Genomic DNA, 22,737 nt, shown 5'->3' with positions numbered 1-22,737 from the left:
GTTTCCTAGCGTAACATTGAAAATATATTCCGACTAGAGCTAATGCTTCCATGGCGTTATAGTGCAAGGCAACGTGAGCAATTGAGGTGCAAGCACTGAGTGCAGAGCTCGCAATGATTAGGAAAAAGTTCGATTTATTTCATGGTAACATGAGAATGACAAAATTATCATTTGAGTTTGATGTGAGCTTGGAAATCATTCACATGTTAAACAAATTTTCCTTGAAGAATAAGTCAGCTCTAGTAAAGGTGCCAGACTACCACATCTAGAGAAGTTGTTCAACAAATCTTGAGAAGTAAAGACATACGAAGATAATACGAGATAACTAAAAGATTTCAATCAATAGATCAGAAGCAAACTCGGCATCTTCTGACAAGCTAAGTACATAAAGTGAATCACGAGCTGCTCTAAGGTAAGGTCGTGATAAGAAAATCAATAGTGATACAAATTCGTGCGAACTCGATGTCCTTAACATATAAACATACCGGAAAACGGAGGCCAAAACTATCAAGGAGAGTAAAAGAGTTTAGATCCAAGAAGAGACTCAAGAAAATCGTGTAGAACAATACATACAATAAAAAAGCATATCAACCACAAAATTTATGTTCATATCCCCGAAAAAATATACTAAAACCGTCCAGATTTAAAAAATTTATCTCAGAATATTGTAATTTAAACAAAACAATATAATTTATAATTTGATAGACGGTCAATGTCGGAGAGCAGAAGTAAACCGCCAGAACATTCATGGGAAATTCTGCTTTCATAACTAATCATTTCATTCAAAATTTACAAGCTTCAAAAGCAACGAAGAGTTCCGAGCCCCCAGCTATAAAGCATCTATCTATAACAAAAAAAGTTGTCCCATTAACATGAAAAGGAAGTAGTAATTGTTAGGCATGAGGAGATGAGGTAACTTGTCATTATCACGCTCAACTTAAAGCATGAAAAACACTGACTTTAAATCTCGAGTCAAAGGTTATTTTTACAGGGCATTACAAGAGACTTTAGCAGGCACAGGAAACGCTACAGCAGTGAATAACATAAGTCCCGAAACAATACAGATTGAACGGAGAAATTTGCGTCAAATGGGTTGTGTGATAGGAAGAAAAATAATTTGATAAAATTTAAATAAATAAAATGCACCAGAAGTAACGTTCCGAACACTAAGAAAGGAAGAAATAAATAAAGAAACAATTACAGTAAATTTTCTGTGATGAGCTAACAAAGCGACTTACTTAACTGCTTTAAATAGCTTCCAATTAGTCTATGAACTTCCTTTCCTCAAAAAAAGCTTCATACGCATGAAAAATGTCTTGAGAAACTTCATGCACAGAATAAAAAAGAAAAAAATTATTTCTAGGTACTTAATACGATTAAAGTAACATATTCCATGCATGATAGCGAAGATAGCAAGAGTTTACTCATCTTTCTCAGTTGCATTAGTTCACAAAATGCAATAAACTCCAAGTAATTGTAGTACATCAAGTCAGAATGGTAATTACGCATAGTCGTATACCAATGACACCAAAACTCAGTGAAAAGAATTGAAGAACAACGAGAGGTCGCTGCAACAGAGTGACTATTATTAAAATATCACAATCTTTATTTATCAGATTCACGATCGAAGTTCAATCGTATAGAATTAAAAAAGAAAAGAAAATATGATCAAATAATTGCAGAATTGCAAAGGTTAGACAAAGGAAGAGAATTGCAGAATGATTTAAAATGTAAAGGCTTAATTAACGAAAAAGAAGGACCAATCAGCAGACAATGTCGGTCTGTAGGGATTTGACCGATCCTAGAAAACTGTGATCATCAGCAGTCAATGTCGGTCGGTCTGCTAGGATCTGACCGATCCTAGAAGACGGTGATCATGGACGACCTGCTCTTGCCAACGCCGATCCACTTCACTGCAAGCAAAATGTAATGAGACGAAGCTACTTGGCAACACTAAACAACATTGAGTATAGGAGTGAATAAGATGCAAATGACGATTTAATTTAAAGAACATTGACGAGTTGTTATATTACACACATGAATATTATTTGCTCACTCAAGACTTAGATTAAATCAATCATTTTACAGACAAGAGGATAAATCTTGGTACGTCAAAGTGCAACAATAACTGGCTGATAATAACGTATTCAAATTAAAGAGACAGGGTAGAATTGGTGAGGAAATTCTGTTGAAATAACCTTAAAATGAGATTGTTGCTTGATTTCTGATCTATAAGTAATTATTTGACTGAATACCGTATAGTGCCATTAAATAGCTCATCGAAGCATTGTCTAACTTAATGTAACTAGTTGCTAGGCGTTTAGATGCGGATAGCTTGGGAAACGGTTAATGTATGGCAAGAACAAGAGTTCAGGTAGCATATGTATTTGTGCATCATCCTGGGCACATCAGTCATGATATGACGAGTGAGACAATATACCTCTACGTCACTCTGACCAGACTCTGAGAGAGCAGTTCTCTAAAGGTACATGTAGGAGGGTGCCACTGATCAGGCACTGAGAACAGATATCTATAGACACATATAAATAAAAGGATGCCACTATATATACGTGCCACTATGTATAAACAAACCTGGCATTAAGAGCAGTTCTCTATAGATACATATATATAAAAGGATGCCACTATATATACGTGCCACTATGTATAAACAAACCTGGCATTAAGAGCAGTTCTCTATAGATGCATATAAATAAGAGAATGCCACCGTATATACGTGTCACTATGTACGTATAAACAAACCTGGCATTAAGAGCAGTTCTCTATAGATCCTTCTAAGTGAATGAACCTTTATCTACGTGCTACAACATATAAACTAACCAGGCACTGAGAGGAGACGCTCGATGTGCTGCACATACTGACGCGCCCTCTCAGGGAGCTCTGCGTACACGCGGCACTGGGACGTGTCTTGGCGCCAGCCTGGCAGCGTCAGGTACTCAACCTGCTCAATAAATATCAATTAACATTACATGGAAAAAATATAACTCAGTACTCACTGCAGTGAGTGACAGAGAGCGCATTTTCCCGTCAATGAAAACGCGAAGTCACAGACGGACAGACAGACAGACGGACGGACGGACGGACATGGTGAGCACAATAGTGCATTTTTTCCATAAATGAGAAAATGGGCTAAAAACAGGTCCATCGAGGTCAGAGTGGAACTCTATAGTTTCTATACAATTTAGTTGCTTGGTATTGCTCGACTGCTTCAGTGTAAAAAGACCACCATCATATCTATATAGACCTAGTCCTCATGTTTCAAAAGCATAAGATCTACACAACATGCACAAACAAACATTTAATTCCAAATGTTACATCTAATTGTACAATTATTCACCTCAAATAATTATACCCGTATGACACAAGTAGCTGAGGAAGTGATTTGGAAATGTATTACGATGATAAATTCTGAGGAGAATGACGTAATATTAACAGATTCATGCACACTCACACTCATTCAACATTTAGTTCTAAATGTATGCTTAGAAATACTAATTGACGTTAAAATAACAATTTAAAATAAACTCAAATAAAAGTTATTGGTGAAGGAAAACTTTAACATTTTTTCGGCGGTTTAAGGAAGGAACATTATAATCTTACGGTATTGAATAATTAATTGAAAAGGATAATATTGATAATGGCTGCACTCACAGTGATGTCCTCCAAGAGGCTCATGTCAGCTGGGAAGTATTCCATCACTTCGCCATTCTTGAGGTAGCGAACGCCGATCTTTATTTCTGCCGGCAGACAACTAAAAATTAGTAAGCAAACCATCAGAGTCTTCAATATATATTAATCAAGATAGCTCAATAATCAACTTCAGTAGCAATTGTTCTTGTTAAATTAGTATTGTCAAATAAATGTTACAATCAAGGAAAATTTCTAGCATAGGCAAGGAAACACATGATGTTTTATTGAAATGTTCACTGGGCCACACCTTCAAATTGGTCCAGAATGTCAAGTTTGGTGAGAGCGATGGCAGAGTATCCATTGATCATGTTAGTGTGGGCCAGCAACATCATGTCTAGCCAGCCACAGCGTCTTGGTCTTCCTGTGGTAACTCCAACTTCTCCTCCTTGCACCTGTAGTGTTTCTCCAATCTCATTTATCTGTTCCGTAGGAAACGGTCCAACCCCAACGCGAGTTGTGTAAGCCTTCACAACGCCATACACTTCGCCAATGAAGGAAGGAGGGATACCAAGACCAGTGCAAGCTCCACCAACGCTGCAGTTGCTCGAGGTCACATAGGGATAAGTTCCAAAGTCAATGTCCAACATTGCCGCATTGGCGCCTTCAACCAGAACTCTTTTGTTGCTACGAACGGCTTTGTGGATGTAAGCTATTGTATTACCAACCAAAGGTCTTAGCTTCTCAGCAAATTCTTTGTACCGCTGCAGTTCTGCTTCCACGTCAACTTTCAGTTCTGCAGGATGAAATAATTGTAAATCAAACAAGTTACTAATGAAATTCATACTTCCATAGTGACCAAATCTTTTATTAGTAAAAGAATACAATTGTTTGCTTCATGTCAAATGCTTGATATTGATCACAGTATGCATTTTTGAATGGATAATTTTTATCAAAATAGGTCTATCAGGCACTGATGGACCTAATTCTAATCTGATCAATTGAATACAGTAGAATTGAAGAAATGAATAGGTGAGGCTCTAGTCAGACAGTACTTGAAAACATGTTCTGATGAACCTATAAGCTGACCAGGAAACATGTTCTGATGACTGGCTACAATGCTACGGAATCTCGTCTCAAAACTGCTCTGGTCGAGGGCAAGAAGGTCTGCCATTCTGAGCCCTTGTCGTGAAGCCTTGCTGGCATAGCATGGACCAATGCCTTTCTTGGTAGTACCCAGGGATACAGACGTCTTTGATCGCTCTGACTCTTGCAGTCCATCAACACTCTGTAGATGAAAAAAACAATTGCTGGATATTTTGTAGTCATAATAATTAGGTATATTTTAAAGTGATACAGTAAATGAGATATTGACATTGATGCAGCACAAAAAAATATGTATTTGTAATGAGCAGAGTTCATTTCTATATCTGCACAGAAACAAAAGTCAATATTAATAATTATCAATGCATTTTCAGTAAATTTATTTGAACTTTGTGCATACACAATGCACAAAAAATTTATGACAAAACCTTCAGATTTATTTAAGGAATGGAATGAAAATGTCTTGCTAATAAAGGGAAATATTAGTTACATCAGATTGCTGATAATTATTCCAATTCCTATAAAATTTGATTAGCCTATAACATGGTAGCCACCTTAGATACCTATAGCAGTAACAACTAATTTTGAATACAAGATTGGAAACATATTATATAGATATATGGTACGGTATATCATCATTCTAATAAAATTTATATTATTAAAAGATATTATTATATTAGATTAACATATTAATAATATAATATAAGACTATTATAATATTTAGGAAGCAGGCTACCCACCTGGTGGAAGTCAAACACTATGTGGGCTCTGTCAGAAATGATGAGTCTGTTCTCCCAGCCTTTCAGGCCTTTAGCTTCATTTTTGGCAAGCTCTTCAAAAAGCTGGCCCAAATGAACCACAACTCCATTACCTTAAAAACATAGAAAGACAGTGATTTCCAAACCAAAAATTATACATCAAAATATCCGATTTCAAAGTTTTGTCATAGCTTTTGTTAACCAAAGGCTACAGGCAGGTGTGAAATGCTTCTTTCTGAGCCAAGACTGCAGCTTCCAGCCTATGAAGCTACAAGATTTTCAAGATGCAAATTGTGGCTGTAAGATTATAGTACAAAATCTGAACATTCTAATAATGGCTAGCCCCATTAACAAAATTTTTCAGGTAAATGTGCAATCAATCATTGAGAAATTAATTAACTAATTATTAATTTCTCATTGGGAAATTAATTTATTTAAAAATTTGGTAGCAACTAATTGCTTCTATGAAATTGAAATCTTGAAGCACCACTGTTAGCCTGTAACCAAAAAACTATTATCATTCAATTCCAGTCCATGACTCATTCCAGTCAATCAAGAAAGAAGATATGAGTGAAATCAATTTGCCAGCAACAATGTCAAGCATTGGAGGCAGAGACTGTGAATAAGTAGGATGTTGCTGTCAAGTTTGCAGTACTGAAGAGTAAACAAGGAAAGCTATAAGAGTTAATTGGTTCATTAATAATTTATGGAATTTGGAATTCTTGTGGTTAGGTCTTTGCACTTTGCAGATCATATCACTGAAAAAATCTTCAGAAATAGACTATTCATGTTTTTGAAGATTTTATCAAGCTTGCAGACAAAATCTGATGCATGACAAAATCTGCCAGACAACTGCAACTTGAAGTTGCAGTTGTTTGGAGGTTGGCAGCATTCATTAAGCTTGCTCATAGGCAAGTGTGCACAGTCTGCCTAGCAAGTGCAGTTATAGTGTGCAAGTGCAACTTATTATGAGTAAGCTAAATAATTTAGTCAATCAATAGACAATAGGGTATTACTTTAGATTATGTGCATCCAAAAAAAGGGTGTTTTTTTTTAATTATATGTTTTTTGGGGTGTAGATTAAGAATCTAAAATCGGTTTTTGGCGGTCGGCATCGGAAATTTTTTATGGAACCTGTTTCTAACTGGAAGTAACCTGCAAGGTTTTCATTGATTGGCTAGGTTTTTCCTATGTTTGGAGTCCGTCCGGCAGCCGGGAAAACCTAGCCAATCAATGAAAACCTCGCAGGTTAGGTCCAGTTAGGAACAGGTTCCATTAAAAATTTCCAATGCCGACCACCAAAAACGGAACTCAGATTCTTAATCCACACCCCAAAAAACATATAATTAAAAAAAACACCCTTTTTTTGGATGCACTTAATCTAAAGTATTACCGACAATAGCCAATGGGCTACTCTACAATTTAGTAAATGGTAGACTGTAGAGTAGCCCATTGGCTCTTGCACTGTCTGCACTCTGCACACATACATGGCAAAGTAGAATTATAAAAATAGTGGAATGTGGTTTATACATGAAATATTGGCAAAATTTCAAGGGAAAGTACAGATTCAGGTGGTAAAATCCAAAATACATGCACCTGTGAAGTTGTGAATTGTTTATATATTCTCAAAATTTCTGCCATCTGTTTCAACTGTAGGGGTGGAATACATCTACTTTTAACGGAAATTTCGCGGCCCGAGATCTCCCATTTATATGTAAGTTTGAAATCTCGCGGCTCGGAAGTCAGGTAAAATATATTGATTTAGAAATGTCGCGGCTCCGAAATGGGTCACGTGACGTGTGATGGAAGGGCTTACATACTAACCAATCAGGGACATGGCAGAAGCATTTATGATGCCTGATGGAAGGATGTGGAAGTCATACTCTGTGTCCTCAACCACAACAGTATGACCAGCATTGTTGCCACCCTGCAACAAGAGTAATGGTATAATAAACTATAGATATTCAAATAATCATTATAATGAGCCATTTAAGTATTAGTCAAGTATGATAAAAAGTTGAACAAATTTTAATCAAAACCTTAATTCTTGGACTTGGAGAATATTTATTAGGCATTAGAAACATTTTTGTACCTAAAAATGATTAATTACTTTGAAAAAATAATCACCTGACACCTGCAGACTACATCCGATTCAGTTGCTAGCATGTCGACTACCTTGCCTTTACCTTCATCTCCCCATTGGGCTCCCAAAACAACAGTAACCTTCGTTTCTGGACTAACAGGCGAGAACTTCAAGGCATCGTTATTTACATCAGACATTTTTGCAGGTCGTGCATCAACACTACGTAATTGCTTCTCTCTACAATCCCGCTCCTGAATGATGTGCTCTGAAAAAACTCCACGACTACACTCTGCAGTCCGCGCGCTCATACGAAAACAACAACACGGGCGACCGTTTGACCGACGACCTTACTGCACTTACGTCGTAAACTTAAAATTGCCTCAAAATTTACCCTAAAATATTCGGTCAGACTCAGCTGACTGACCTTGAAATTATGCTGAAGCAAGCCAGTTTTCAAAATTCACTCATAATAAATTTTCTTACAATTATAGAATTAAGGAAAAATCGAGGTATCGTTAGGTTGTGACATTATAGTTTTTCTAGATTGCTGTTAACTATTTATTTCCTGCATAAATCAGGGGGCTGTATATGAATAGCAATAACCTCACAAGTGGTTAAGTAATAGTGGTGCAGCGTTTATAATGCCGTAGGCCTGTCGCCGATCCTTAACGTCGCGCAACATTCACAGCGTGCGACGTCTCGGACAAATTTACGGCCGGACTCCCGGCCCATGGTTAATTCAACCATGTCGCGGCCGGTCTCCCCAAATTCAGTGAAAAAGGAATATCTCTAAAAGTAAATAACGTAGCTCGATGAAAATTGGTACACGTATTCATTAGGACCTAACAATGATGTTTAGCTTGTGAAAATTTTTCAGAATTCCACCTTTGTTCGTGGCGATACGTGCCGAGATTCGCAGTGAGCAAGAAATTTCTTGTAAACTACTGTGCTGTAAGTGTGTTTGAACGAAACTTTATATTTACACACCTAACCTCCCAACGGTGATGTTTAGCCCGTTACAATTTTTTAGATTTCGTCTTCGTACGCGAGTTTTTTTTTTATTTTCCCTCGTTCGTGATATAAACAGCAATACGTGCTTAAATTCGCAATGAAAAGGAAATTTCCTCTAAAATACTGAATAGAGTTGAGCGAAACTGCGTATATGAATACCTCATGGATGAACGTAAGTAGGACCCGTGGTTGAACTATATAAGGTTGACCCACGAGAAGTTCCGTCTTTCAATTCAGCTTTCTTGTTACGTCACGTAGATCGAGAAACGTAAAACCAACCGGTCATTTCCATGATGGATTGTTTGACTGGTTTGATCACATTTCGGTGATTGGCTAATGCCTGTGACGTCACTGAAATCAGTGACGTCCCAGGCAAAGAATGAACTACATCCACAAAAATGAGCTTCTGATAGGTCAACCTTAAACTAGTTCAACCATGTGAAAACCTAACTTCCTAACGGCAATGTTTAGCTCGTGGTAATTTTTTCGATTTTGCCTTCTTTTGCGAGTTATACGGCTCTTGGTCAATGCAAGTTTAGAAATCGTCCTGAGAAATGTCGTTCGTTTCTCCGTATAACTAAGCTTGTGAATGTTTGCAACTCACAACTACAAGTTTACTTTCCAGCCCGGCCTCCTTGCAGATTCTGAGAGGAAACTGTCGCACATAGCTGGGATCGAACCCACACCTCGGCCTCGCGACACCGACGTGTCGTAACGTCACGCACGCAGAAATGAAAATCCTCAGTATGAAGACTTGACTGCAGAAATGACACCTGATCGTCAAATAATTCAACTTTTGTGAATTTTGCTTTCTTGGACACCGTATCAATTGATGCTATTCTTTATTTAACATTGTGGAGGCACTGAGGAATTGGATTTTGGAAATTGGAAACTCGGGTCACACCCGGTCAGTCAGCAGGCAACAGCGGTGAAGTGAGGGTGTGCCGGTAGGTATGACACCCTCGTACAGTCGTACTTGGTTGAGCCTGAGGGATTTGCTTTATCAGACGAAATTGATTTTGGGTCTTGTCAAAAAGATGCCATTTTTTGTGTACTCTCTTTAACAATAGGTCCATATTTTATATCCTTCTTTCCATTTTGCAGTGAAATATTCTTCTTCTTTTGGAAACAATAATACCTACTAATTAAGATTTATTTGACATTCATTTTTATTCAAGATAAACCTTTGTAATTTGTGAAATAAATCAACCTTTTTTGAGATTGGATGTATTGAGGTGAAGATGTAGAATGAGGTAGGAAAGAAAGTTGATAATTCATGGAGTCTTAGTAAGTAGCTTGTAGTACTTTCAAAGTACTATAATAAATTCTATAATACAATAGGATATATAATAATAAGTATAATAAATTACTTTGTAAATGTAGGTTGTAGAAATAAAGGTAGATTGTATTTCACTCACACCATAGTGGCAAAGCAGAGAGTTTTTTAGACTCTCTCTCAAGTTCATTTTTGAGTCCTATAAGTAGACCAGTAAAGTATCCTGGATACCAGCATTATTATACTTAAGAAATTGGTTTAAATCTTGAGTAAATGAGGAAATTAAAAATGAACTGATTCTAAAAAGCTCTGGTTTGCCACTATGACTCACACTCTCAAGTTTCAACAAGTCAACATAGTAGGCCTATGTTGTAGTTTTTTTTCAGGCATGCTGGACATAATCAATTTGGCTAATGGAGCTGAAGTTGTTCAGCAGATGTGCCTGGTGAGATGTCTTTGCAGTCCAATATGTCCGGGAATATCAGGTGAGTAATCTACTGAGCTCTGATAGTGATAGTATTACTTACATTAATTACTGCTATATTTTAATGCTATTTCACTGAAATAGGAAAGTACCATGGAAAGAGGAAAAATGTTAATATGCAGGCAATGCCATCAATAGGAAATTCATTTTCTAATATAAAAATTACATGCAGGCAATGCAGCACTTGGTTCAGTTGGTTATGAATTGTTGACTGTTAAGTTTATGTACTGCAATATATAATTTATTAAAACTAGTCAATATTCAACTAATTTTGCAGTACTTTGTTACACTAAAGTGAGAAGTCTAATTTACCAATATTCTATTCAGTCATCAGTAATCAAGACAGAAAGTGGCTAAATGGGTCAATGTACAATAATTCACATATAGAGTTTTAGATAGTTTTACATACATTTATAAAAACTTAATTCAATTTCCACCTTATGATATTATTCAATTTTTTTCTTATAGCATCTATGTTGGTGCAAAGTTTTGCTGTATTGTTGTACATGCATAGTTACCGTATAACATTTGCATCCTTAAAATTCTTAAATCTACCTTTAACAATTCATCTTAGAAGACCATTAAGCTAAGTGCTCACTTTTCATATCTAATTTCTGATTTTACCGAAATATTTTTTATAAATTCATCTTGTTCACAACTTGGATGTTCTTGTTTGTTTGATGCAGGCAGTGTGACCCACAGCGCTGGAGGTGCAGTCTCTACATGCTCCTACTCAGTGGGTGACGATGGCTTCACTGCCCTGGTGATGCTGCAGCCGGGAGTGAATCACATAGTTGCTCAGTATGGCACACACATGGCAACCAGGCAGATTGTCTTCTCTCCAATTCAAATTGAAAGATTTGTCCGCCTTATCTATGTTACAAGTTTTGATGAAGACAAATTCCAGGTATACAAAAGTATTTTTGTTGAATTCAAGTTTGATGCCACAATGATGTGTTTTCTGTGGAATTTATTCTATTTGCCAACGATTCATGTTTGGAAGTTCAATTCTGGAGCTCATTTGCTAATAAGATTCATGTTCAGAAATAAACAATTACCTACATTTCTTTCATTCTCATATCATTACAGTGCTGAAATACTTACAAGTAGCCTCATTTCATACATACATTAATACCGGTATCATTTATATACTACCAGCAGTTGAACATGGTCAAATTGATACTCATAAGGAATGTCATAATAGTTCTTAGTCATTTATTACCATAGTTTTCTATTTTAATTGATCCCAATTTGCACTACAGGGACCTAAAGATATGGATCGTTCAGCCAATGCTGCTGTACGTCGCATTCAAACAGGAGTTTTGGCTCTGCAAACTTTCCTTGCTGAGAGCCTGCAGGAAGAAGGACTTGGAAGAAAAACTTTCAAGTTAGAGCTCACTCCTAAAGGCCTGCCCAAGGTAAGATATTACAACATGAACTTACTCATACCATAAATTTATACCTTGAATATGTGCTTATTGGCAACAAAAATACATTATGGATATCAGTTTCTTCAATAAATTAGAAATTGTTGAGGAAACTCTTCTACTTTGATGTTTTCAAATCTAAATCAAGTTGGAATCTCTTGATTCTGATGGTAAAGCCACATTGATCATTATAGATTATATTTAAATAAATATGCTATGTATGCAACTCTATTTACTCCATCTCTATAACTATAATTATCACTGAATATACACCGGTTACTTATGTGTCTTATGGTTGCAGGTTCACGTGCTGCAGCTGCCCCTACCCATGCATGAGGTGCAGAGGCAGCGAGAAGAGCGGCTGTGGGAGGTGGTGGCCATGCAGGTCTTGTCTACGCCTCACTTGGCCGACCCCAATTGCAAGTATCTGGCCTTCCTGGGTGCCACTCGCTACGCCAACCCTTCTGGGTCTCAGGTCAATAAAGTTGATGTTTTTGTCAAATTTCTTGCTTAGTTTGCACATAATTTTATGTTATTTTTTCATTATTTAATTAAAAAATTAGGTAAGCTTTTGAGATAAGCAGATAATTCATTATGCTTTTGGCATAATTAGAGTATGAAATTAAGTAATGAGTAATGTTATTTAATTAAGTAATTACTTAATTAAGTAATGAGTAATGTTAGTGTTTTTATGCGTACTATTATGAATGCTTATTGCTTTCTTCGTCATTTTTTAACACTATTTACAATTATTTCTTGCTTTGGATATCGTTTTCATATTGGATGACTAGTTACTTTCAAATTAGTGAATTTCAAATTAGTGACTTATGTAAAACGTGATAGATGAATAATTATTGTGTCTCAGGAGCAACTTTATGGATATTGTTATGTTGATTAAACCATTTCAACTCCAATATTTTTTAAAAATCTACAATGCCATTTTCTTCAGGCATTTGTTATAGGTATCATCCAGGCAACCTAAACATATTATTGCCTCTAGGATTCAAAATCTGTACTAAATATGAGAACTTGTGTCAGGTGTCTTCTGAGGCCACGGTGGTGTCCCTAACGAAGGGCCACGTGTCCCTGGGTGGAGGAGGCCTTGCCCTGGTAGGCACGGGGGCGCTGTACAGCTGGCCGGAGCAGCCCTCGCAGCTGTTGGCCGCGTTTGCGGACAACACTCCCGTCGACTCATCCCTTCTCATGGACTTCAGTGGCGGCAGGTGCTTCGGAGTAGTAATATTGCTTGTAAAAATCCCTATTTTGCCAAAATTAATGTTTAACTGGGAATATTCATAATTGTAATATATACATGTTGTTGTTACCTAAAATTACTTGCCTTTTGATTGTTGCTTTTGTCTACATCGACTCGTCCCTCCTTATAGACTTCAATAGCGGTAGGTGCTCCTTCATATTAATATTTCTTTCGATGTTAATTTTGTGGTAATTCGTTTTTCGTAAAAATTAACTAAGCTACTGGTCGAGCTTGTATTCAATTATAGATCATTTACCGCATGTTGCCTCTCAGAGGGACATGGGGCGCTTGTTTTGGCACCCATCTTGGTTCTGTGCTGCATGAGCTCGGCCACACCTTCGATCTGGGCCACACCAAGCACGGCATCATGGCGCGGGGCTTTGAAGACCTCCACATCTTCTTTACGGCGCCGCTGCTGCATTGCTCTTTTGCTAAGCACAATGCCAGGTTTGTGCTTTTTTAGCGCATTTTCTCATTTATGGAAAAAGGCACTATTGTGCTCGCTATGTCCGTCCGTCTGTCCGTCTGTCTGTCTGTCTGTCTGTCCGTCCGTGACTTCACGTTTTCGTCGACGAGAAAATGCGCACTGTCACTCACTGCTGTGATTTCTTGAGTTATATTTTTTTGCTAAGCATGATGACAGGTTTGTGTTTTTTTGGCTAAGCACAATGCCAGGCTGGTGTTTTTTTTTTGGATAAGCACAATGACAGGTTTGGCTTTTCTCATGAACTGTTTACTGTTCATGGCTTACCTTGTGTTACAATTTACATTAGGTGAGCTAAAATTGCAATTAGGATGACATTTAATTGGTATTTTTTTTCGATTTTGATCTTGTGAATGGAGGAGATCTGTTGAAATAATTTTATTTTCTCATTCGTTTGCAAATCAATTATGAAATGAAAATTTGGTCAATATAGAATTAAAAGTTAGAAGCATCAGGAGATTTTTAAACTTTTCTTCTAATCACGCGACCTTTATCCCCTTTAATCATTACTAAAAAACTTCTTTAATCTATTATCAATCTGGAAAATCCAGCATTAATTAATACTGCATTTATCGAATGAAGACAAAAAAATTAATTTTATTAACAATTTTCTTAGTGTTTTTTTTTTTCATTAATCAGAATAATTAATATTTATATCGCTGTATAGAGGCAACGCACGCGCCAGGCCCGTTAATTCAAAATGATCAAAACTCTTCTTCAATTATTAATAACTCACATTACAGTGTATTAATTTCTATTTATATGGCTATATAGAGGCAACGTACGCGCCAGTCTGTCGTCGAGCTCGCTGCTGAAGGAGCCTGTCACGTTCCGCACAGACTTCGTGGCGCGCCAGCAGCAGCCCAGCAACATCAACATGACCGTCGCACCCCTGGACACTGAGAACTTGTCTTCTGACACCTCCTCCTCTGATCCTCTCGACCCTGGTCATTAATTGCTGATATGTATATGTATGATACCATATATATATATATAAATATAGGCGTGGGAAAATGAAGCTGTAGCTTATAGAATGAAACTGTGGAACATTCTTCTCAATGAAGCTGAAAAAAAAGTAGGTAAATATTATGGTCTTTGAGAAACTATAAAACTTTCATTAATACACTCATCTCTATGAAACTTTCCCTAAATAACGCTAATATATTAATAACGCTTTCGCTAATAACAATAAATTTTAGAATAACGTTATTTTTCCATCTGAGTTTTGTATTCTTGAAGCAGACATGCTTGTCGCTACCGACCGCTTCTTGCGATTATTGTCTCCTTACCCTATCTATTACGGTATTTCATAGGATAGTATGTATTGAAGAACTGCTCCCTAAATTTGAGTATTACGAGCGACTGCTCTCCTAGTTGTGCTATTTCTGAACTGATTTTTAACCGATCTAAATCTAATATAGGTAAGCTATTCGCTGCTTATAAATGTTCATTAAGTTTTATTGTTGACAATTCCCGTTCTACAATATTCCTCACAATATTCTTTTTTCCTTCTGATTTCGCGGCATTCTCGTACCTGCTTTATAATTATTTTCATTTATTGTCACTTTATTATTGATTTACACGTTTGCTTTTAGCCGTTACTCTAAGAAATCATCGAAGTAATCCAGCGGGTTATTATGTAAAAAACGAAAAACTAAAAAGGTAACTTAAGTTCAACTTGTTTTCATTAGTTGAGTGCATTTGATTTCATTGAATTTACATCGATGGTGAATAATTGCAATATTTTCTTCCTTTAGACTCTTCAACAGAGTGCAGCAGCGGGCAACACCTCCCTTCTCTTGCCTTCAAGTGCAACCTACAAGGCGGCGTCGACCAGAAATGCTCTACGCCCCCCATTTGTGTCTCCTCTTCTGACGCTTCCACTCCTGACGATGGCCGCCGCTGGTGCAACTCTCCTCTCACCCCAACACACACCACCGCCGCTACCATCACCACCGACGCTTCCCCTGACTCGGGTGTTGGTAACAGTCGTCCCACTAACGACAACGCCGCATTCTCCAACAAACTCACGTCAAGTTTTTCGAACCTCACGACATCTCTGTACGACCTCGACTCGAGCGGAGCCAAGATGGAGGCGGATGGAAGTCCTGCTAAGATCATGACCGCGAGTTTCACGAACCTGAGTTGCGACGGAGGTGGGGTGCTGCCAGGGACTCGTCCTCCACAGGCGCTGAGCTCAATGCCCGACCTCAGTGAAGGGTATGGAGGCAAGAGGAACGCTGGCCGGTGGTCGTCCCCAGGCTGGAGGGGACATCGGGCCTGCAGTGTGAGCTGCAGGGCCTTCTGGGCCCGGGCCAACGCCGTCATGCTCGACTCGCACAAGTCTGTCGAACACTCAATTCTTTTGTGGACTAAGGCTCAGATTTAATTATTAAATATCAAGTTCAGTTGTAGTTTATATATCTATCAGTATTTAGGTGGTTTCATATTTTTTCTGTTGCTCATTTCATAATAGATAGAATCTCGTAGCATCGCGCAACTAGCTAGAATTTTCATTCTTATTTTCTAAATCCTTTTTGCAGGTGGCTGAACGACTTCAAGGATGGGCCTAAACCACAGCTGAAAGGGTTTGTCTGCTTTGCTTATAACAATAATTGTACGGAAACATTTGATCTATTTTGCCATGTGTCAGCAATCGTGTTTAATGAACCCATCAACCATTAACAAAATTCATATGAATGTATCCTGCGATCATACCCTCGAATAGACTCTTGACATCACAGTTTTTATTAATTTTGGGGGTTAATTTTAGTTCTTAGTAAATTAATTTGTTTACAGGTCAGTGATAATGGCGGGCCCGGGCATCCGGCTGGTAGAGCTGCGGGACCTGAACACCCTCACCTTCCACCACTGGGAGTGGCTGGGACGCAAGCCTCCCCCCGTGCTACACGTGCCCTGGGCCAGCGTCCCCAAGTGGCCACACGACAAGCAAGTACATCTGCTCGCCCTAGACGCCGAGGGAAACCTTCTCAAAGACTGCCTCATGAACAAGCCTTTATGATGTGCTTCCGCGTAGGAGTTCTGTTACTATGCGGTGCTTTGCTTATTTCTGCAGGTTTTATATAATTTAATAATTCCCTTTAATGATCATACATGAAGGAACCATTGCAGTAGTCAGTTGAGATTTAGAGTCAGCAAGCTTTCATGGAAGGCTTCGACTTGAAACTTTTTCGCTTTTATTTTTATCGCAACATAGCTCATTAATATAAATGATTATCTTATGTTGTTTTATGTGTGATCATATTGCTTGTAACATAGAAGTTTGGAAAGACTTGAAGCAAGCTGCACGATTTGAAAATACTTTTAGGACCTGAAATTTTGGGCTTCTTCTGAATTATGACCTTTTGTTTATGTTGAATTGGATGTTGAAATTCATGTTGAATTCGATTTATTTACGAGGTTTGATAATATAATTGTAGGATTGCCTAACCAGGCCGCCAAACTGTCTCCAGATGCAAAATATATCCTCAATATGTATTTGATTATGATTATTTTACTGGCATCGGTAGTTCCCAGTCGTGGTGGAATAGGCATAATAGGTACTATATATTAATGCTTCTTGAAGTGCTAATGCATTTTAAATGATCGTTTTCTCAGACTTGGTTATGCTTCCTCCAGCAAACATACTGAAGTAGAGCATACATTAGTCAGTATACCAGCTTAAAATTCGTGCTAATTTTGCTTTTGTTTAATTTCCGTTTGTTATAAGAAATGTTTGTTATAGGAAATTTCCGTTTGTTATAGGAAATGTGCTTTTATTTAAAAATCCCGTTTATGTTGTTCCTCACACTGCTGCTAATTTTCTTTTTAGTTTATTTTAATTTTTTCATCTCCGTACTGTGCATTTCTTAGAGGCTTCGCCTTCAACTCACATATCCTCGATGTTGCTGGCTCGAGACCAGCTCGTTTTCCGTGATATTTTGCCAAAGATAAATGTAACCGAGTCGTGTTCTGTACGCTAATTTTACTTATTTATTGATGTATAGACGATAGTTACTCAATATCTTAACGTAGAAGTTCAATCTCCACTAAATTTACGTGTGATGATTTCCAGCTTGTTATCAGCATTTGTTTTCAGTGTTCAATCTATGGATAGGTACTAATTATTTTCCCGATTAATTCAAATAAGATCTTCGCATGGAGTGAGTTTTTTGTTGTAAGCTTCAAGTAGCGATTCAAAACAGTGCCAGTTGGCAGGCGATGACGCTTTAATGTTAGATATGTCAATCCAATCGTGATCCGCGATGTTGACTGCTGTGATGAACCCTTTTTATTTTTAATGAACCGTTCTTGTTCTTGGATGTGTCTGGTCTTTATTCGCAATTAGCAGCTACGGTTTTTATATAGTTTTTCATTCCTCTTTCGTTTCTAAAATCATCCCCAAAACCCCACTTGTTTCCAAAAATTATATCCTTTCTCATCCCGTCTTTCAAAGAAATCCTGGCTTGCTTTTTCCTCATATATGATATCAGTGTTTTAGTTTAGTAGTTTTTGCTGAGCAGAAACCATTGTAATAAGTACCTATAGGTTCTTTTAACTATAAACTGAGCAAGAATAATTTTTGGCGGTTGCTGTAAGACATCAGCCGTAGCCATTTTACGGTCGGCTCTCGAATGTAGACTTTATGAAGTGCTGTGATAGACGCGAGACTTGGCTTCTTGTTCTCATTGTTGACAAATGCTAACAATCAATGTAAGGAGGACGAAAACATTTTCAATGGGATTGCTATTACAGCAGTGAATGATTCTCCGGGTGGCAATAACATCCTAGTTGTTTAAGATTTGTTAATGATTAAGAAAGGGTCATCAAATGATTGGTATGTTAGAAGAGTTGAATGAATTACGTTCATGTTAATGCGGTCACCGCTATTATTTGTACTGCTGCTGTTAATTATGTGGTATGTTGTGACGCAGCTGCTTTACATGAGTACAGATGCGCATGATCGTCCAGTCCCTTGCAGGCCGTGACTTGACGTAGGCTTAGCGCCCCATGTGTTCATTTTTGCGGCATATTGTGATGGATGTTGAAGTAAATTCTACATTTATTGCTGGCTGAATCAAACATGTGCGAGCAAAATCTTATCTGTTCACAAATCACGAGCATGATACTTAACGATGCTGAGGTTCCTGTGATGATACAATCTTATTAGCGTGGTTGTTCGCATGGCATTGGTATGACGAGTTTACCTCTTCGTTTTTATTGCTGGTTAGTTTGTTCAGAGTTGCTTGAACGTTTTACCAGTAGAGGCGTTCCTCTACAAACGCTCAAAGCATTTCCGTCGTGTATGAATAAATCCCCGCCCTTGGTTGAAAATTGCATGTAACTGAGCCCGAATACCGGTAAGACAGGATTTTTAAGCCCGCAAATATTCTATGCAGTTATGAACTACACTCCTTCATTGTTTTCTGATGGAGATACTTATAATTTGGTTCTTAAACGTTATTTTTCCAGTAGAGCTCTTTTAAATGAAGATTTATACGAACTCTAAAATGTATTGATGTTGCCATGATTTGGTATCCTGCACTGCTACGAAAATGTTGCTCTGCAAACGTTGTTGCCTCAGCCTGTTTCTTGCTGAGGATCAAAAGTTAACAAGTTACTGCCATTATCGCGTTTATTTTAAAGTCTACGGGGTAAATATGCTTGCAAGAAATCTTGAATAAATACCTTGTTTTAGCTTCTAAAAATTTTTTTAACACCGCATATTATCTGTGCTAAAAAAGGTAGAAAAGATCCGCGGAATTTGAAAACCCGAGAAGTTTTGAAGAATCAGCTTTGTTTCTGAGATAATTCAATTGCATAAATATTGGTTTGAATCCAGTATAGTAGGGAAGATGCGTGTGAACGAGCACATAAACCTCGTCTAACGGCTGTAGCCTGTCTTTATCAGCCCCTTTTATCGAGAACTAAATTGACATGGGTATATCTTTTTTCATTGAAAATATCAGTTATCTTCTGTATCTGTGTTTCACTTGTATTCTAAGGTTATTTAAATTAGTTAAATCCCTACCTTTAATTTCAAATTTTGTGTCTTCTCTTCAGAGATTATCGAAGCGTTCTATCACTCTGCATGAGCTCTAATATCAATGAACTGCCTCTTGTCTTGCACCAAGTTGTGCTATTTGTCTTAGTGTAGTAATAGGTCAAGTTAAAGAGTGGTGGTATGGAAAAGAGAGCAATTACCGGTATGAGAGAGAGAGAGTACGAGATATTAATTCTCGATAAATATGCCTTGTAGCCGCTACTATGTTACGTGTTGTAACTTCGTGGGGTGTGATGTTCCGAGGGCTAAAAACAACAACCAGGCAAGGGAGTTGTTTCTCTAAATTATTCATTGCCGATTCTATTTTAGGAAGTGCATAGTTTGCTGTGATGAATTTCTTGATGCTCATAGCGAGCATGGATCTAGCTTCTTTGATTGCTTTGTCTAATAGGATAAATAAGTAATTAATAACGAGGTTTCAAGTTGAAAGCAACTTTCATCGTAATTATGGCGTTTATAAAAGACAATTATCCGTTGCTGGCATTAAATACTTGAAGGCATTACAAGGCAGCTAGATGGTAACTGATGCTAAGGAAGCATCCAACACAGCTATGTGCCCCTATTATTTTAGTAGCAAAGCAAAGTATTAAATATTATGCATTCCAATGTTAGCAATGATAGTGTTTAGGTGTTTAGTATGTGAGTAATTGGACAAATTATTGAGTCAAACATTAGTTTAGATGGTGGTCTGTACCATTTTATCTCTATTATATGCCTTGTAGATGTATTATGTTACGAATAGTATTACTTTTATTTTAAATTGTGGGTGATAACGTGAAGACTACAATGACTACAACTGGCGGGTAATGCGTTATGACTACAACTGATGGGTAATGCATTATGACTACCATTAGTGGGTAACGCGTTATGACTACCATTAGTGGGTAATGCGTTATGACTACCATTGCTGGGTAACGCGTTACTAACGCGATGCCAGACTTGTGCTTCAGAGTACAGTATTATTGTACGTGTGTTGTGCTCCTGCTATTACATGGCGTCTGCGTCACTACTTGCTTTTGCCTTGCAATTATGACACAAATCTATTATGAATATTATTATTATTAGGAAACATACTTTTCTGATTTAATCATGGCATGGCAGAAGATAATTGTCATTGGTACATTGTGCAATTTTTTTGTAAATTATGTTTAAATTTATTGACGATGTAGAATATGGCTCAAATTTTTTCTCATACCTTCAACATCATTCGTGAAGCTTTCTCTCGAATTGAACAATCTGCTATTGCTGCTTTTACGTCATACTCAGGATTTTGTTTTATATGACCTATATTATAAAATCTTGATAAAGTTTTTCATCTAAATTTCATATTAAATTAGTTGGTCTACGTGCCCCTAGGCAATACTGTATCCCACTGTGTCTGATTTAGTGGTAGCTTCCTTTTGTAACTTGGAGAGCCTTATGCACGAGGATCAAAGTTCAGTGTATGTATTGTAGTTGAATTAATGATCTATAAACTAGTCACGAGGGCGTGGTGCACGAGTAGCCTATCGTCAAGTCTTTCTATTAAAGATTCGTTCAATTTATTTAATTATTTTTCCTATTTATTTAAATATTTATTATACCTCTTTATAGATTCTCTCAATTTCTGATAAGATTCTTCACATTTTTCAAAAGGTTATTTTTATTTTTTGAAATTAGTTCTTTTTGAACGATTATTCATTTTCTTCGAAGATGCTTTCTATTTCTTTAGAATTTCTCTTTTTCTAGAAGTATTATTTCTATTTCTCTAAGGAACTTTTCTATTAATCTTAAAGTTCTTTCTATTCGTAAAACACATTATTTCCCTTACCAATTTTTGTAACTTTTTCTCAAAATAGATGCCATTCCGCCTTTTGAACCCATAACACTCATGCCTTCATTGAAGAAGTCTCCTATTTTACACTTAAATATATTGAATTTCTTATATTTTGCATTACATAAGATATAGAATCTTGAAATAATTAGTTTCCGGTAATTTGACGCTTACGTGAAAATATTTTGTTTAGAGGCAATCATTTCGTGAGGGACGTTATTTTTATAGTCAAATTATTTAATATTTATTTATTGAGTTAATATGTATTATTAATATTTGCATATAAATGCTGTATTGGTATTATCATTTTTCTTATTCATTGTGTACGCATCATCTATCTAAATAGTATCTAAGTTACACTGCAAAATAGCGTCGCGTTTCAAAACACATTCAATGAAATCTTTTGTAGTTTATTTTACGTGATATTATTTTATTCTATATAATTTCAGTTCTGCTGCGGCCCATGAATTTTTAATTCAGTTTTCTTATCAGCTGCCAAGTATGAGTTAAAACTTGCATTGGAAATTCACGGCGTCTGAAGCAATTATGGTCGTCTCGCATTTGTACAATTTGGGGCCGCTCGCCGGCCCGCTTTCCTCTCTGCACTTTGGTCGTATCAGTAAAATATGTGCAATCAAACGCCGTGTTTCTGTATCCTAAGCAAACATATCATAAGTAAAAATTTAAAATAAAAAAGAGGTGAATTTATTTCAAAATTTCTTCATCAGTTCAAAGATGGGGAAAAAACAGTTGAAAATTCACTAGTTCTGTAATTTCGCACTGATGATGGAGCTGGTCTCCCAAACGCTTGCAATGAAGATATTTTTGATATACTTGGCGTTTTCTATGCTTTTAAATTCTTGGTGATCTTGATATTTAAGCAGACTAATTATATAAGAAGGTAAAATAAGATTTGATTATTATGTGAAATTGCATCGTCGTCTCGGCTGCAGTTGGCGTAATTTTCTGAGCGATAGAGCCAATGAAAATATTTGAAATTAACCGCAATCTTAATCAAGGAGGGTATGTATTAGCATGTTAGATCTCATCATGTAATCTATTCAAAGTTACCCAAACCTAGAGGATAATATAATTTGTAAAAATTTCCGTTTTTCTTATTCTCATGACAAAACAGTTTTAAAAATTAAAAGCGTTCTCCAGAAAAAGCTAAAAAGATTCCGAGCGTATAACTTGAAGGCCTAAACCAATTTCTTGGCTTCAACTTGCAGGTTGGTCGAGCCCTCCTCAGCCATCGAGGTTTGTGAAGACTTTATGGGGCTTGTCCCTTGAAATTGACAAGACGAGAACATTAATTAAGTTTTATTGCGAACGA

The 22,737-nt window shown here is 37.0% G+C and overlaps 2 protein-coding genes across 2 annotated transcripts; one reads left to right on the top strand and one right to left on the bottom strand.

The window, feature by feature from the left end:
- Nucleotides 1–1,455: 1,455 nt before the first annotated feature.
- Nucleotides 1,456–7,924, bottom strand: LOC108670036 (adenylosuccinate synthetase isozyme 1 B). Its single transcript, XM_018157486.2, has 8 exons — nucleotides 7,635–7,924; nucleotides 7,332–7,434; nucleotides 5,490–5,620; nucleotides 4,735–4,933; nucleotides 3,956–4,441; nucleotides 3,670–3,755; nucleotides 2,839–2,959; nucleotides 1,456–1,913 (listed from the first exon to the last, which is right to left on the bottom strand). Exons 1-8 carry the CDS (start codon nucleotides 7,896–7,898, stop codon nucleotides 1,861–1,863), a joined length of 1,443 nt encoding a protein of 480 aa, XP_018012975.1. The 5' UTR covers nucleotides 7,899–7,924; the 3' UTR covers nucleotides 1,456–1,860.
- A 2,341-nt stretch (nucleotides 7,925–10,265) lies between these two features.
- On the top strand, nucleotides 10,266–18,976 carry LOC108670035. The gene is made up of 10 exons (XM_018157485.2): nucleotides 10,266–10,362; nucleotides 11,048–11,268; nucleotides 11,624–11,779; nucleotides 12,090–12,263; nucleotides 12,827–13,011; nucleotides 13,317–13,490; nucleotides 14,302–14,474; nucleotides 15,285–15,870; nucleotides 16,071–16,115; nucleotides 16,327–18,976. Exons 1-10 carry the CDS (start codon nucleotides 10,266–10,268, stop codon nucleotides 16,547–16,549), a joined length of 2,034 nt encoding a protein of 677 aa, XP_018012974.1. The 3' UTR covers nucleotides 16,550–18,976.
- The last annotated feature ends 3,761 nt before the right edge of the window (nucleotides 18,977–22,737 follow it).

This window comes from Hyalella azteca, unplaced genomic scaffold (assembly GCF_000764305.2).
Source record: "Hyalella azteca isolate HAZT.00-mixed unplaced genomic scaffold, Hazt_2.0.2 contig820, whole genome shotgun sequence".
In the NCBI taxonomy this organism is placed as follows: domain Eukaryota; kingdom Metazoa; phylum Arthropoda; class Malacostraca; order Amphipoda; family Hyalellidae; genus Hyalella; species Hyalella azteca.
Note: the sequence above shows the minus strand (reverse complement) of the source record. Positions and strands in the feature narration are given on the sequence as shown.

Coding starts and splice junctions, on each gene's coding strand:
- LOC108670036 (XM_018157486.2), bottom strand. CDS start 7,898: ATGAGCGCGCGGACTGCAGAGTGTAGTCGTGGAGTTTTTTCAGAGCAC. Junction 4,442..4,734: donor TCATCAGAACATGTTTCCTG/GTCAGCTTATAG, acceptor TTCATCCTGCAG/AACTGAAAGTTGACGTGGAA. Junction 2,960..3,669: donor GCCTCTTGGAGGACATCACT/GTGAGTGCAGCC, acceptor TTTATTGAGCAG/GTTGAGTACCTGACGCTGCC.
- LOC108670035 (XM_018157485.2), top strand. CDS start 10,266: ATGCTGGACATAATCAATTTGGCTAATGGAGCTGAAGTTGTTCAGCAG. Junction 13,491..14,301: donor TTTGCTAAGCACAATGCCAG/GTTTGTGCTTTT, acceptor ATGGCTATATAG/AGGCAACGTACGCGCCAGTC. Junction 14,475..15,284: donor CTCTGATCCTCTCGACCCTG/GTCATTAATTGC, acceptor TTCTTCCTTTAG/ACTCTTCAACAGAGTGCAGC.